The following is a 13380-nucleotide window of genomic DNA, read 5'->3' on the forward strand; positions in this document are numbered from 1 at the left end:
TTCTCTGAGCTAAGCCAAGGTGCCCTACTGCCAAATTAATTAAAGGTAGTCTGTTCCCAACTTCCCAGAAAATTAAATCACTTGATACAACTGTTGCAATTTAAATTTCTTGCATGTATGCAGAATCTAATATATATACAAAGTAGTATCTAGCACAAAATTATATATTACTTTTCATTCTGTGAATATCTACCATAACTTGTGGCAGTGTCTCATAATTCATGCTGTTTTGCAGAGACTTCAGGGCTTCACTTCCTGAATACCTCTGAGAGCCACTGTCTAAGTGAGACTGAGCAGAGACCTCACACACCCCTGCTCACTTTCCCCCTCTATGTTGGTAGCTGAATTGACAGCTTTGGATGGCACCAATATTATTTAGTACTTATTCTGTGAAGGTTGTACCTTACAGTTTTGTTTTGTTTTTTAGTTACTTTTCTACTCCAAAAATTGATTTTTATATGTGGGAGATACTTGAGTTTAGTAAGTTTTATCATCTCAGTTGAGGATGTTAAGGTGCAGGTAAGTTGATGGTATCCTTTGATACAGAGCTTCTGAGTCTTCATACTGCTTGTTCTTTATGGTTCTTGAAGTTGGCACTGATTTTTCTTCCCTTGTGCCAGGCAGAAGGAGAGGCAGCCTTGTGATAGCATTTTTGTGTGGAGTGGTTGAAAATATGAGTAGTCTACTTTAGACACTTTGATCAAATGTTACTACTACCTGAGATTCTAGAAATATTCAGTCCTCTGCTGTGTACAAGATGGTTATGTTAGATGGAAATGATTAGAGGAATTTCTAAAGGTCAGACTGCCTATGTCAGTGAATGCAGGATGCAAGGCAGTGCTGCCATCCAACGTTTGGCCCTTGAGAAGGCTTCCTAGAGTTCCTGTGGGGTATATGTTAGGATAACCTGAAAGTATTCCTGAGAAACCTAGAATTCTGTAAGTTTTGGATTTGGAGTATAGGCCAGGAGAGGAACGGCATGGTTAATATCACATAATTGGAGTGATGTATTGGTACCTAAAAGCAGAAAATGAGAAAAATTCACTGAACATCGTTTTTTTTTTTTTTTTTAAAGTAGTATCATTTTACTGCCTTTCCATGTCTAGTATAGCACTACCCAAAATATATTCCTGGTTATTAACGTTTTTGTAATGTAAGTAAAGTTTTAGTAACTGGTAACTAATAAATCTCAAACTCTTGTCCCCCTCCCGTTTTTCCTTTCTTGACTCTTGCAGCATTCCTTCCTAGTAGCTTCTGTATGTATACTACGTTGGTAGCTGTGACTGGATGGTATATGGACAAGACTTCCATTGCTGTGCTGGGAGTAGCAGCTGGGGCTATCTTAGGCTGGCCATTTAGTGCAGCTCTTGGGTAAGAAACTGATAGAAATTCCTTTCCCATGTATCACTGGGTATGTAGTAAATCTTCTTAGATTATTTCCATGTTCTCTGAATAGGACTTAAAGTTACAGGAATTAATTGGGCCTACAAAGATTCTGGGAAGTGGAAGAATATTTATCTTAGTGCTCATTATTACAATTAATTCTAATAAGGATAATGACTTTTAAGTATCTGCTGTGTGTTAAACCAAACCCATTGCCACTGAGTTGATTCTGACTCATAGCAACCCTGCAGTACAGAGTAGAACTGCCCACCAAAGCTGTAAGTCTTTTTTTTCCCCACATTTTTGTTGTGATTTGGTTCAAAGTTTATAGAGCAAATTCATTTTCTGTACAGCAGTTCATACACATTTTGTTTCATGACATTGACTGAAGTCCCCACAATGTAATAGCTCTCATCCCACTTCCTTCCTGTAGTTGCCTCTTTCCTGTATCCTTCTTTTCTATGCATTCCTGCCCCTGAGCTATAACTCTCTGTGCAAATGCTTCCCTTCTGTTCTCCCATGGTTGATCATTCTAAGGAGTGCATCTACCTGGTGTAAATGTTCACCCTATATGTCTGTTTATTGTTTGGCTGGAAGTCAGGGGAGCAAGTGCAGTTCCAAGCCAGAGGGGTAACTAGGGGCCATTGTCTTGGGGGTCTCACTAGGTACTATCAGACCAGTAAATCTGGTCTTTTTTTTTTTTTTTAAATGAATTTGAGTTTTGTTGCACATTGTTCTCCTACTCTATCTAGGATCTCCTGCACTGATCCCTTTCCGAGTGGCTGATAGTGGTAACTGGGCACCATTCTTCTGGTCTCATAGTCATCATATAGGCTAAGGTTCTGTGGTCCATTAGTCCCTTGGACTAATTCTTTCCATGGGTCTTTGGTTCTCTTCATTCTTCTTTGCTCTGGATGAGGAGAGACCGATTGTTGGATCTAGATGGCTGCTTGCAAGTTTTTAAGACTCCAGTCACTGTTCACTAAAGTAGGATGTAGAACAGTGTTTCTGTGTAGTACGTTATGCCAGTTGAACTTGATGTCCCCTGTGACTATGGTCCCAACCAAGGCTATAAATCTTTATGGAAGCAGACTGCCTTATCTTTCTCCTGATGAGTGGCTGGTAGGTTCAACACCTGCCAGCCTTTTGGTTAGCAGCGGAATGCTTTAACCACTGAGCCACCAGAGCTCCATCTGCTATATGTTAGACCCTCATAAACCTTTTAAAACCTTTCCCTAAACCTTAAATGGGAGCTCTGGTAGCATAGTGCCTAAGACCCTTGACTGCTATCCAGAAGGCTGGTGGTTCAAACCCTCCAGCCACTCCTCGGAAGGAAGATGGGGCAGTCTACTTCCATAGTGATACAGCCTCGGAAACCCAAGGAGGGGTCACTATGAGTCGGATCCGACTCAATGGCACATAACAACAACAACAACAACAACAACAACAACAAACCTTACAACAATTCTGCAATAGAAATACTATTATTAGTACTTTCTAAGTGAGGAATTGACTCCAAGCAACTGAATAACTTGCCTTACTAGCTTTTGAATCCAGGTTTTTCTGATACTAAAGCTGATGTTTTTTCTACACTGCACAATTGTATACCATTTTCCTAGTCACCCAGGCTTGAAATCTGAATCTTCTTTCAGTGCTTACCCTTCTTCCCCATCATCTTTTTTTCCATGTTCCATGGTATCTCTCATCCCTTTGTACTCTTTCTTTCCACCATTTCTCCTCTAGTTCTGTTACCTTAATGTCACCTGCACTACCAGTAACTAAGTCATTATAGAAGCATTGTAACTTTATTATTTTAAAAAGCACAAAATTGCATGAAGTAAAAGGAATTTCCCCTGATCCAATCCTCAAAGTTAGTCACTTTTAACAGTTTTATATATATTTTTTCCAGAAATTTTCTATGTGTATAAATGCATACACATATACATATATATCTATATTTTTAAATAGAATTACCCTATATCTGTGTATATTGTTTCATGTACATAAATCTGTAACATTTTTTTAAGATTTATTTTTTGTTGTTGTTGAGAATATACACAGCAGAACATACACCGATTCAACAATTTTTGCATGTACAATCAATGACATTGAATGCGTTCTTCAAGTTGTATAACCATTCTCATCTTCTTTTTTGGAATTGTTCCTCTTCCGTTAACCTAAACTCTCTGCCCCTTCAGCTTTCTATCTGACCTGTTGAGTTACTGTTGTCAATTTAGAGATCTTTAAAGAGCACAGTGGTCAAGGCACACATTCTTTACTAGTTAAGCTAAACTATTGTTTGGTTTAAAGAAGACAAAAGGGGGAATTTTGTTCAAGGTTTAAAGATTATCTCAGGGCAATAGTTTGGATTCCATGATATATCATTCTTTATAGCAATTGCATAGTGTTCCATTATGTAGTTGTCTATTGTTTATTTAACTATTGCCTTACTGATAGACATTTAGGTTGAGTTCAGTTTTTTGCTACCTGTATACGATGCTTCAGTGAACATATTTGCACATGTGCCTTTATACACTTATTGAAATATCTATGGGGTAAGTTTTTAGGAAGGGCGTTACTAAGTCAGAGAGTAGGCATTTTGTATTTCCTTAATTGCTTTTAAAGGCTGGTTTCCCTACCTCCAGTCTTCTATCCTGTTGTGCACATCATCTTTAAATTATTATATTCCTCAAGGTTTTGTCTGAAGCTCACTTCTGTACTTTCTGCTATTTTTTCTCAATCATCTTGACTCTCCTATCTTGGTATCTAGCCCAGTTATCTCTCTTGAGCTTCACTCATATATTTCTAACTGCATGTTAGAAATATGCATGGAGATATTTCTCCATTCATATAGCTAAACATTTATAAAACTGAATTCATTCTCTTCCCTTCCAATTTATTCCTTTAGTATTTTTCTATCCAGTAAATGGTACTACCATATACTCAGTAATGAGCCAAGAACCTGAAAATTATTACTCTTTTCCACATTTTAACAATTTATTACACCGCCTGAATATCATTTGAATCTGCTTTTTTTCACTCCTCTCTGTTTCTGAATTACTACATAGCATCCTAAATGATCTCATCTTCTCTAGTCTGAGTACTGTAAATCTACTTATCTTTCTAGAATACAAATAAGATTGTACCACTCCACTGCACTATAACACAGGGATTGGCAAACGATGGCCTGTGGATTAAATCTAGCTGGTTTGTTTTTGTACAGCCTGAGAGCTAAGAATAGTTTCTCAGTTTTTAAACAGTTATTAAACAACAATGCACACATAGAAGATTATGCAACAGGAACCTTATATGACCTGCAAAACCTATAGTATATGCTATCAGGTCCTTAAAAAAAAAAAGTTTGCTGACTCTGCTTTACACTATCCAAACTCTAATGTGGCTTACCAGGCTCTGCATAACCTTCCCTCCTTTTACCTCTCCAGCCTCCTTTTGTCAGTTCCTCCATTCCTTTCACTTTCTACATTGAATTTAGTTCAGGTCCCCAAATACATTTTGACTGGTCTGCCATTAGCACAAATAAGTGATTGCAGGATCACAAACTGTCAGTTAGCAATAATTTCTTATTGCATTGTTGTGCTAGGGGCTGCTGACGTGATAAATAAGGCAGTCATAGCTCCTGCCTTGATGAGCTTATGGTTTAGTAGGAAAGACAAACATTGAACGATAATTATGAGTATGATAGTTATCAAGAGAGAAATACAGGCAATTTTGGAAATATACCTAGTTGGGAAGACAAAAAGTAAAACTACAGAATGTTAGTGTAACATTTACATAATTGAATGCAGAAGTTCAAATCATAGAAGAGATAGCCCATGCTAACACACATTATCATATGAATTCAGAGATGGAAGAAATTCGTTCTGAAATGATTTTGTACAGTAAGTGAGAATTGAGCCAGTAATTGCTATAAAGGAGGTTCTATGTAAATTGGTATTGGAAAAGCATTCTTTGTGACTGGGGCTTTGGTAAGGGCTCTCGATAGTGTCCTAGATTTTGAAGTTATGGATGTGAAGGTGATTGTTTATGATGTGAAGGTGATTGTTTATGCAGCAAGAGTGGAAGCACCTACTGAGGAGATGTGTGTAGAGAAAAAAAAGTAGAAGCTTGGTTTTGGGAGATATGACCATGTGAAGGAATAGGGGAAAAAGTAAAGAAGCCTAGAAAGACACTAGGGGAGAAACCAGGAAAGAGCAAGAACCAAGGGAACCTTAAAAGGTCGGAGCAGATCTTTTGTGTCAAGTACAGCAGAAAGACAAAGTTGAGATGAAGTTAGTGAAGAGATACTGGTTCTGACTAAGAGGAGGTTTTCATTGACCTGAGATCAGTCTAATTACCTTGATGCAATTAAGGTACCTTAAGAAATAATGAGATGAAGGCAATACATGTATGCCATTTGCTTGAGGAATTTAAGTAAAAAGAAGATGATCAAATGGTATTGGGAGGAATTGAAGTCAAAGTTTGTAATATTATTATATTACTAAGCTTCTAGTACGTCATATAAGAGAAAGGTCAGTATTTATCTGGCAGGGTCCCCTATAGGACAATCAAACCATAGGGCACATTTATTCATAATATATTTTTAATGTGCTTTACATATAAATGCATATAAAATAGTTTATTCCAGCAGCTCAGCATTTATATTTGTTACACATCTATGGGATACATAGTACTCTGGTGGGTTCTGTGAAGAGGTCGGTATGTTGTTGAGAGCACAGCCTCTCACGTGTCAGCTTTTTTCCCTTGCTATAACTGGCAGGGACATTTAATTCTCAGTTCAGCATGAGGTTAAGTGTGAATCTGACCTGTTTGTCTATACTCTTTGTAAGTATTTTATTTAACTCCCCACTTTCTGTTTCTCTCTTAAATAGTGTACCTATTGCCTTCGATTTGCTGGTCATGAAACACAGATGGAAGAGCTTCTTTCATTGGTCACTGGTGGCCTTAATACTCTTTCTGGTGAGTTTTCTTTTTCCCTTGTCTTGTGCTAAAATTGTAATGAAAGCAGCTTCTGATATAGAAAAAATAAAAATGAGTTCATTCTGTTTTTCATTCTAAAGTGTACCTTATTAGTAGTGTGAGAATGTTTCCAGAACAAAACCCTAAAATTGCTGGTGTTTTCTGCTCTGTTCTAGGTGCCTGTGGTGGTCATTGACAGCTACTATTATGGGAAGTTGGTGATTGCACCACTCAACATTGTTTTGTATAATGTCTTTACTCCTCATGGACCTGATCTTTATGGTAAGGGTTTAGGAAATTTGGGGAGGAGTTAGGGGATAGCTTAATTTGCCTGAGCTTCAAAATTTTAATTCAGTTACCTCATTTCATCAGAGCATTTCTTTGCTGGTGATCTTATTTAAAAATAGGATGACATTTGAATATAGCCCAGTGATGGCATGTTGTAGCTACTCAAATATTTTTGCTTACTTGATATATTCAGATGCTGGTTTTCTCATTGTCCTATCTGATATTCCCAATTTCAGTCGAGGACTCTGTTGAGTATGCCATGGCTTTTGATACTACTTTTTTTTTTTTTTTTTAATTATGTTACTTTTTTTTCCTCTTACTAGAAAATTAATGTCATAGCAAAAACAGAAAAATAAAAACATACATAATCCTGTCATCTCCAGATAACTGTGCTAACTCTGGGAGTATATTCTTCCAGAAGTTTCCTCTACATATAAACATTTAATGTTACTTTTTTAATTTTTAATTTGCGTTACTTCAATGTCAAGGGATAGGCAAGCATTAGGGAGAAGGTTTGGGAAATCTGTAGACAAAGTGTCATAAGTAGAGATGGTGTCACTTTAGGAGTGTGGTAGTTTGGCCGGTTTAGGATGAAGAGGAAGAGAAAAATTGAATACCATAATTTATTTGTACCACTTTGTCAATAGAACCAACAGATTGAATGGTAGAGATTTAAAGTAGGAACGTGAATGAGATTTTGTTGGACCTCCTGGGATTTTGGAGTAGTACCATTTTAGAAGCTAAGTAATAGGTCAAAATAAACTTTGTTCTGTTTGGCTAATTGATCACAAACCACATGGGCAAAGAATAATTGCCGAATGAAGAAACTTTAAAAGCCTTCTTTATGGCTCCAATATCCCCAAGGATTTGAGAAAAATCCTCAGTTTTAGGCTTTGCCGCTAGATGTCTCCCTTTAGCTAGGGAGAGTTTGCATGTTTTTTATTTTCTCTTGTAACATTTTATTCAGTTCTATAAGATAACAGAGAGTCTCCTCTTAGTCCCAGATTGCACATTAGAAATAAGTTTATGTGGAGCTGTTGGAAACATATTGTTCATTCTGTATGGTGAATAAATTGTGCTAGTTAGGGTTTAATCTTGAAAAGTTGGCTTTTTCACCTTCATGCATGCGATACTTATTACATATTGATATTTCGACTGTTATTTATAAAAACATTTTTGAGAGTATATGAAAATTGCGTATTTTTTGTAGTCCTCTAGATAAAGTTTGTAAATCTTGAAATAAGGAGGTTGATAAGGAGGAGTAGGAAAGAAAGTAAATTCTGATTTAAATTTATATTTCTAGTTTAACAATGGAATAGGGATCCCTATGGTAGGTAGCAGAGTCTGGTGGCACAGTGGTTGACGCATTCAACTGCTAACTGAAAGATTGGATGTTTGGACCCATCAGCAGCTTCCAGGAAGAAAGATGAGGCTTTCTGCTTCTGTAAAGATTTACAGCTTTGGAAACCCTGTGAGGGCAGTTCTACCCTGTTGTATGGAGTCACTATGAGTTAGAATAGACTCGATGGCAGTGGTTTTTTATGGTAGGTAGACCTCATAGAGCAGCAAGTAGCCTTACTTTTGTTATTGACATTTGCTGTTTGTTTCAGCCAGGGTTTTACTGGGAAGAACCCTTGAGGCTTCTTTCTGCCTGCATTGGTGAACCTGGAGTAGCTTCACTTCAGATTTTGCTATTCGGGATATACAGGAACTGATGATCTCTTCACTAGTGGTAGAAAGAGCTTTGTTGGAATAGAAGGAGTTGTCATACTCGGGCGTGACTAGGAGTGATGCAGCACTGTGGTTTGCCAGACTTTAGAGGTTGCTTCTTGATAGTAGAATTTTTTTTTTTTTTTTCTCATCTTTGAATTTGATACTTTTGTGAGCCTAATTTCCATTATTTTAAAGTGTGTTACTCTTGTTTTGCTTTAGCAGGGCTGCTGCAGAGAGAATACTTCTATCTTAACTAAAAAAACCAAAATCAAACCCACTGCGGTCAAGTTGGATCCAATTCATGGCGACCCCTCCTTGGGGGTATCACTATGCCTTGCCCAGTCTTCCTTCTATCTTAGGAGTAGGTATTCTCTGGATAGTCTAGGACTTCAGTAAAAATTTGTCAAGAATAGGTGAATCTCTGAGGTTATGTTAATGCCTTGATTGCTACTGTGTCCTAGAACTACTTTTGTTAGTTCTTGATGCCAAATAAGAATAATAAATAGAAATGTGCTTTTTAAACCAAAAAGTACTTTGTATTTGTCAGTTAGTTTTATTATACTTCAACCATCAGTTCAGTAAATACCAAGAACTATCATCTATTAAGAGGTGCACAGTGCCTAAGGCCAGAAGGTTGGTGGTTCAAACCCACCAGCCACTCCAAAGGAGGAAGACTGGGCAATCTCCTTCTGTAAAGATTTACCACCTTGGAAACCCAATGGGGTTGCTATGATTCAGAATCCACTCAGTGGCAGTGGGTTTGGTTTTTGATGCTGTAATATTGTCAAGCTGTAGGATAGCATGTCTTTTGTCATGGAAACTCTAGTTATTTAACTGTACTTATATATTTGGCACTATTTGATATTATTTTGACAATTTTGAAGATGTCTCTCCTCTGTCCCAAGTGCGTCATTAGCTATGGTAGACACACAGTTTCTTATCTGAAAACTGAAAGTGCATAGTGCTGCTGATAGGTTTTACGTGCATTTCTCAGGGCTATTTCTTTGTATAAGAACATAATAAATAATAAATCTATAAATACTTCTTAATAAATGGGCAGATGGACATCAGGTAGAAAAGCATGAATAAATTGCTTTGGAGTGCTTACCATGTACTAGATGTTATAGTCTAGTAGGTCTACAGACATGCAAATAGATACTACAGAACAATGTAGTGTGTGCTACATTGGTAAGAAGGGGGCTTGTAGTCAGTCCATTGGTATTAAGAAAGGCTTCTTAGAGGTGGGGCCTTGACCTGAATCTGGAAGAAGAATGGGAGCTTATCTAGTTGACACTAAGAAAAAACCCAAACCAGTAGTTGTGAGGTTTGTTTTGACCCATGGTGACTTCATGTGTGTCAGAATGGAAGTGTGCTACATAGGGTCTTTATGGCTGTGGCCTTTAGAAGCACATTGCCAAGACTCTTCTGACACACCTCTGATTGGGTTTGAGCTGCCAACTTTTGATTAGTAGCCAGGGACTTAACCATTTACATCACCCAGGGATCTCTTGTTTGACTCTAGAAAACCCACTCCTGTTGAGTCAACTCTGACACATAGTGACCCATAGGGTTTCTAAGGCTGTAAATCTTTATGAAAATAGATTGCCTCATCTTCCTTCTGTGGAGCAGCTGGTGGGTTTGAACCACTGACCTTCTAGTTAGCAGCCAAAAGGTTGACACAATGGAGATGCATTTCAGACAAGTAATATCAAGTGTAGAGGACAGACTACTGAGACAGAGAGATTGAGTAGTAAGTTAATTTTTTAAAAAGACAGTATTTTTTCAGCATTGGCTAAATATTTTTAGAAACTATATAAACATGAACAAGATAATTTCATCCTCTCCATTGTGACGCTAATTGTAACTGATTTTCAAAGGAACCTTTCTATACCTAGCTATGTAGCCTTTATGACAGATATCCCAGATCTCGTTCACTCTTTTCTTTTAAAGTCAGAGGTAAGAAAAGGAGTACTTGTTCACAGTTATTAATTGTGATAATTTGTTTATTGAGGACCTATAATACGTATACCCGAAATTTTACACATACCATCTCCTTTCCCTCATAATAATTCCATGAGGTAGACATTATTTATCTGTGTTCATAGATAAGAAAACTGAGATCGAGATGGTGAGGAATTTGCTGCGAAGTTAAATAAATGGCAGAAATGGAGGAAGAGCCAAGGTTGTCTGCCTCTAAAGCCTATGCTCTTTCCACTGAAAACAACCTTAGCAAAACCTTGGGAGTTTACCTATTATGACTGTACAGGAGAATAAGCTTATGAAAACTTAGGAGTAGTAGAAGATAAGATCTGATCTATGGACTATGCCAGAAGTTGCACCTTTGAATATGCAGTTTGGCTTGGAAAGTGATACGGAGCCTTGGGAGAGATTGGATCACAGAGTTACATGCACTCTGGCAGACTTTCTTTTCACTCAGAGTTAAATAAATATAGAGTAGTGTAGACACACAATTACAAAGTTGGAGGCCAAACATCTAGCTATGGGGTCAGACATCAAGGGTGAAATTTAGTGTTGCAGAAAAAGTAGTCTTGGCATGGTTTTGCCTTTTCCTTGCAACATTTAGAGTTCCGAAATGTTGCTAAGTATTTTTTTCTGGTGAGTAAAAGGTAGTGCTCTCTGATTAGTACACAGGCCAGGGGAAGGCTTGTGAGGGAAGTTAAAAGAAATATTCTTGCCTAACAGATGCCACTTTGCAGCTTAGGACTTGATTGCATGATCTGTTTATGTGTTTTATTGTGGTACAGTAAAATACTTAATATGGCCCTTGTAGCCATAGTCTTTGTAACTCCTATCAAATGACTGGGTGGGAGTATGCAAATGTGGTGCTTATGGCCCACCAAGGGAATTGGATAGCTTGTCAATAATGCAAATAAGGTTCATGGCACCCTTGTGGGGGTAGAACTATACAAGTAAGGTGTATGGAACCCTAATGAGGGGATTGGTCAGTTTTACCAACCCACTAGGCTTAAAATGAGCCATCCCAGAGGTGGAAAGAGGGGCTCACCCTACTACCAAGAAAAAAGAGCTGGGAGCAGAGTGTATCCTTTGAACCCAGGATCCCTGTGCTAAGAACTTCCTAGATTCAAGAAACAGAGACAGAGAAAGAGAGTAGTAATGCAAGAGATGAGAGATGACAGCAACAGAACCAAGAGACTGGCAGGTGATCAGCAGGAGACAGTGCTGTGGACTTCCCGTCCACTGAGCAAGAAAGCTGAGTTCCTTTGAGCAGGAGGCTTGCTGGCAGAGTGAGGTGCCTCCAGGCACTTGAAGGATCTAGGTTTGCTGACGCATGGAGCTATACAGATGAGCACCTTTGGGCTGAAGCTTACTGACAGAGTGGGGTGCCTCCAGACATTTATTGGCAGAGCTGAAAAAACTTTGTAACACTTGCCTGAGCAGGGCAGAAGCTGGCTGAGGGGGCCAAGCACAGAAAGAGAACTACCTGTGGCCACTGCTGAAAAGAAGCTGTCTTGAGTCTTGAACTGTATCCTGAGTCATTCCTTATACTTAATTGTAACCTGTTACAATTAAGAGGGTATTTGCCAATATTTACTGGAAACAAATGAGTATCATGTGTGACTTCTGTGTGGTCATTGCAATGAGTTATCTAACCCAGCAGAGAAGTAGTTGTTTGTTGTTGTTGTTATGTGCCGAGTCAGACCTGACTCATAGTGACCCCTTCTTGGGTTTCCGAGGCAGGCAGTATCACTATGGAAGTAGATTGCCCCATCTTCCTTCTGAGGAGTGGCTGGTGGGTTTGAACCGCCAGCCTTCTGGTTAGCAGTCAAGTGACTTAGCCACTATGCTACCAGAGCTCCTGCAGATAAGTAGAGAGTCCCTTAAAAGGACATCTGGTGTCAGAATTGGTAAAAAGGTTGGAGGGTGGAGGCACATCTGACCTCGCCTGGTAGGAATCAGCCTTGGGCTGTTGATGTTGACAATGATTATCTCTTCCCCTTATGAAATTAGAGGAGGTCAGCTGCCTCCCCTATGCCATTATTACACTTATCAACATCTATAAGATCCTTGGGCAGGAACTTTCAAAGGTGAAGGTGAATGACCTCTATTAGAAAGCCCACAGTTTTTCATTTTTGTAGCAGCAGAGGAAAAGACACCATTGGAGTCTTTGTGAGTCCTGGTTAGAGTTGACTGCCAGTCAGAACTGTTCAGAAGGCTTAGCTTTTTTTGCTAATCATTTCATTTGGACCTTGGTGGCTTTTTCCTCTTGGTGGTACAAATTTGACATTTATAAGGATGACTTACTATAATTTAGTTCTTGCAGTTCTATAAAATTATAGGCCTATAAAATGGCTCCCCTTCATTCAACCTGTGGAATAGTAAACGTTATCCCTTGTTCTTTTAACCTCTTTCCAAGCTCCTTTTAGCTCATTTGAATGAAAGAAATTGAGGCATTTTCCATAGAAAAAGGAGATTGGTGAGTCACTTCCTGCAGGGACCCTGCTTCTTGCTCTCTTTCACCTTACATTCTGCATCAGGTAAATGCTTAGCTTGTCATTTCTGATGTTTTTTCCTGCGTAGTTCAGTTTTGATACTTCCTGAGAGGCAGGATTGAATATCTCTCTAGAAAGAGATAAAAGCTATTACCCTTTTCTCATCTGAGGCAGGTATCTCATCAAGTAAGGGAGGATACTGGCTAACAGTTAATTCTTTCTGTGTCCTTTTGCCTTTTTTATGACTGTTGTCATGTTAACTGTCCTCACTCTTGGCTTGTTGTTGTTATGTGCTATTGAGTCAGACCAACTCATAGAGACCCTTCTTTAGGTGAGGTGATATCACTACAGAAGTAGATTGCCCAGCCTTCCTTCTGAGGAGTGGTTGGTGGGTTTGAACCGCCAGCCTTTTGGTTAGCAGTCAAGTGCCTTAGGCAGTACGCTACCAGAGCTCTCCACTCTTGGCTTATGCCCCATTTTTTGCCCCATTCTTCAGAGTGTTGTTCCCAGGTTATGAAGGAGTTGCTCGGTGAGAGAAATATGCCAA

The 13380-nt window shown here is 38.7% G+C and overlaps 1 protein-coding gene across 1 annotated transcript in view; it reads left to right on the top strand.

Moving 5' to 3' along the window:
- ALG9 (ALG9 alpha-1,2-mannosyltransferase) overlaps positions 1 to 13380 on the top strand; it is a 197775-nt gene that overhangs the window by 23879 nt on the left and 160516 nt on the right. Inside the window, exons 6-8 of the mRNA XM_007936556.2 lie at positions 1236 to 1371; positions 6273 to 6360; positions 6537 to 6642. Coding sequence (XP_007934747.2) covers positions 1236 to 1371; positions 6273 to 6360; positions 6537 to 6642 — 330 coding nt within the window. The remainder of the gene's footprint in view (positions 1 to 1235; positions 1372 to 6272; positions 6361 to 6536; positions 6643 to 13380) is intronic.

Source organism: Orycteropus afer, unplaced genomic scaffold (assembly GCF_000298275.1).
Source record: "Orycteropus afer afer isolate SDZICR_OR568_19922 unplaced genomic scaffold, OryAfe1.0 scaffold00036, whole genome shotgun sequence".
Taxonomy (NCBI): domain Eukaryota; kingdom Metazoa; phylum Chordata; class Mammalia; order Tubulidentata; family Orycteropodidae; genus Orycteropus; species Orycteropus afer.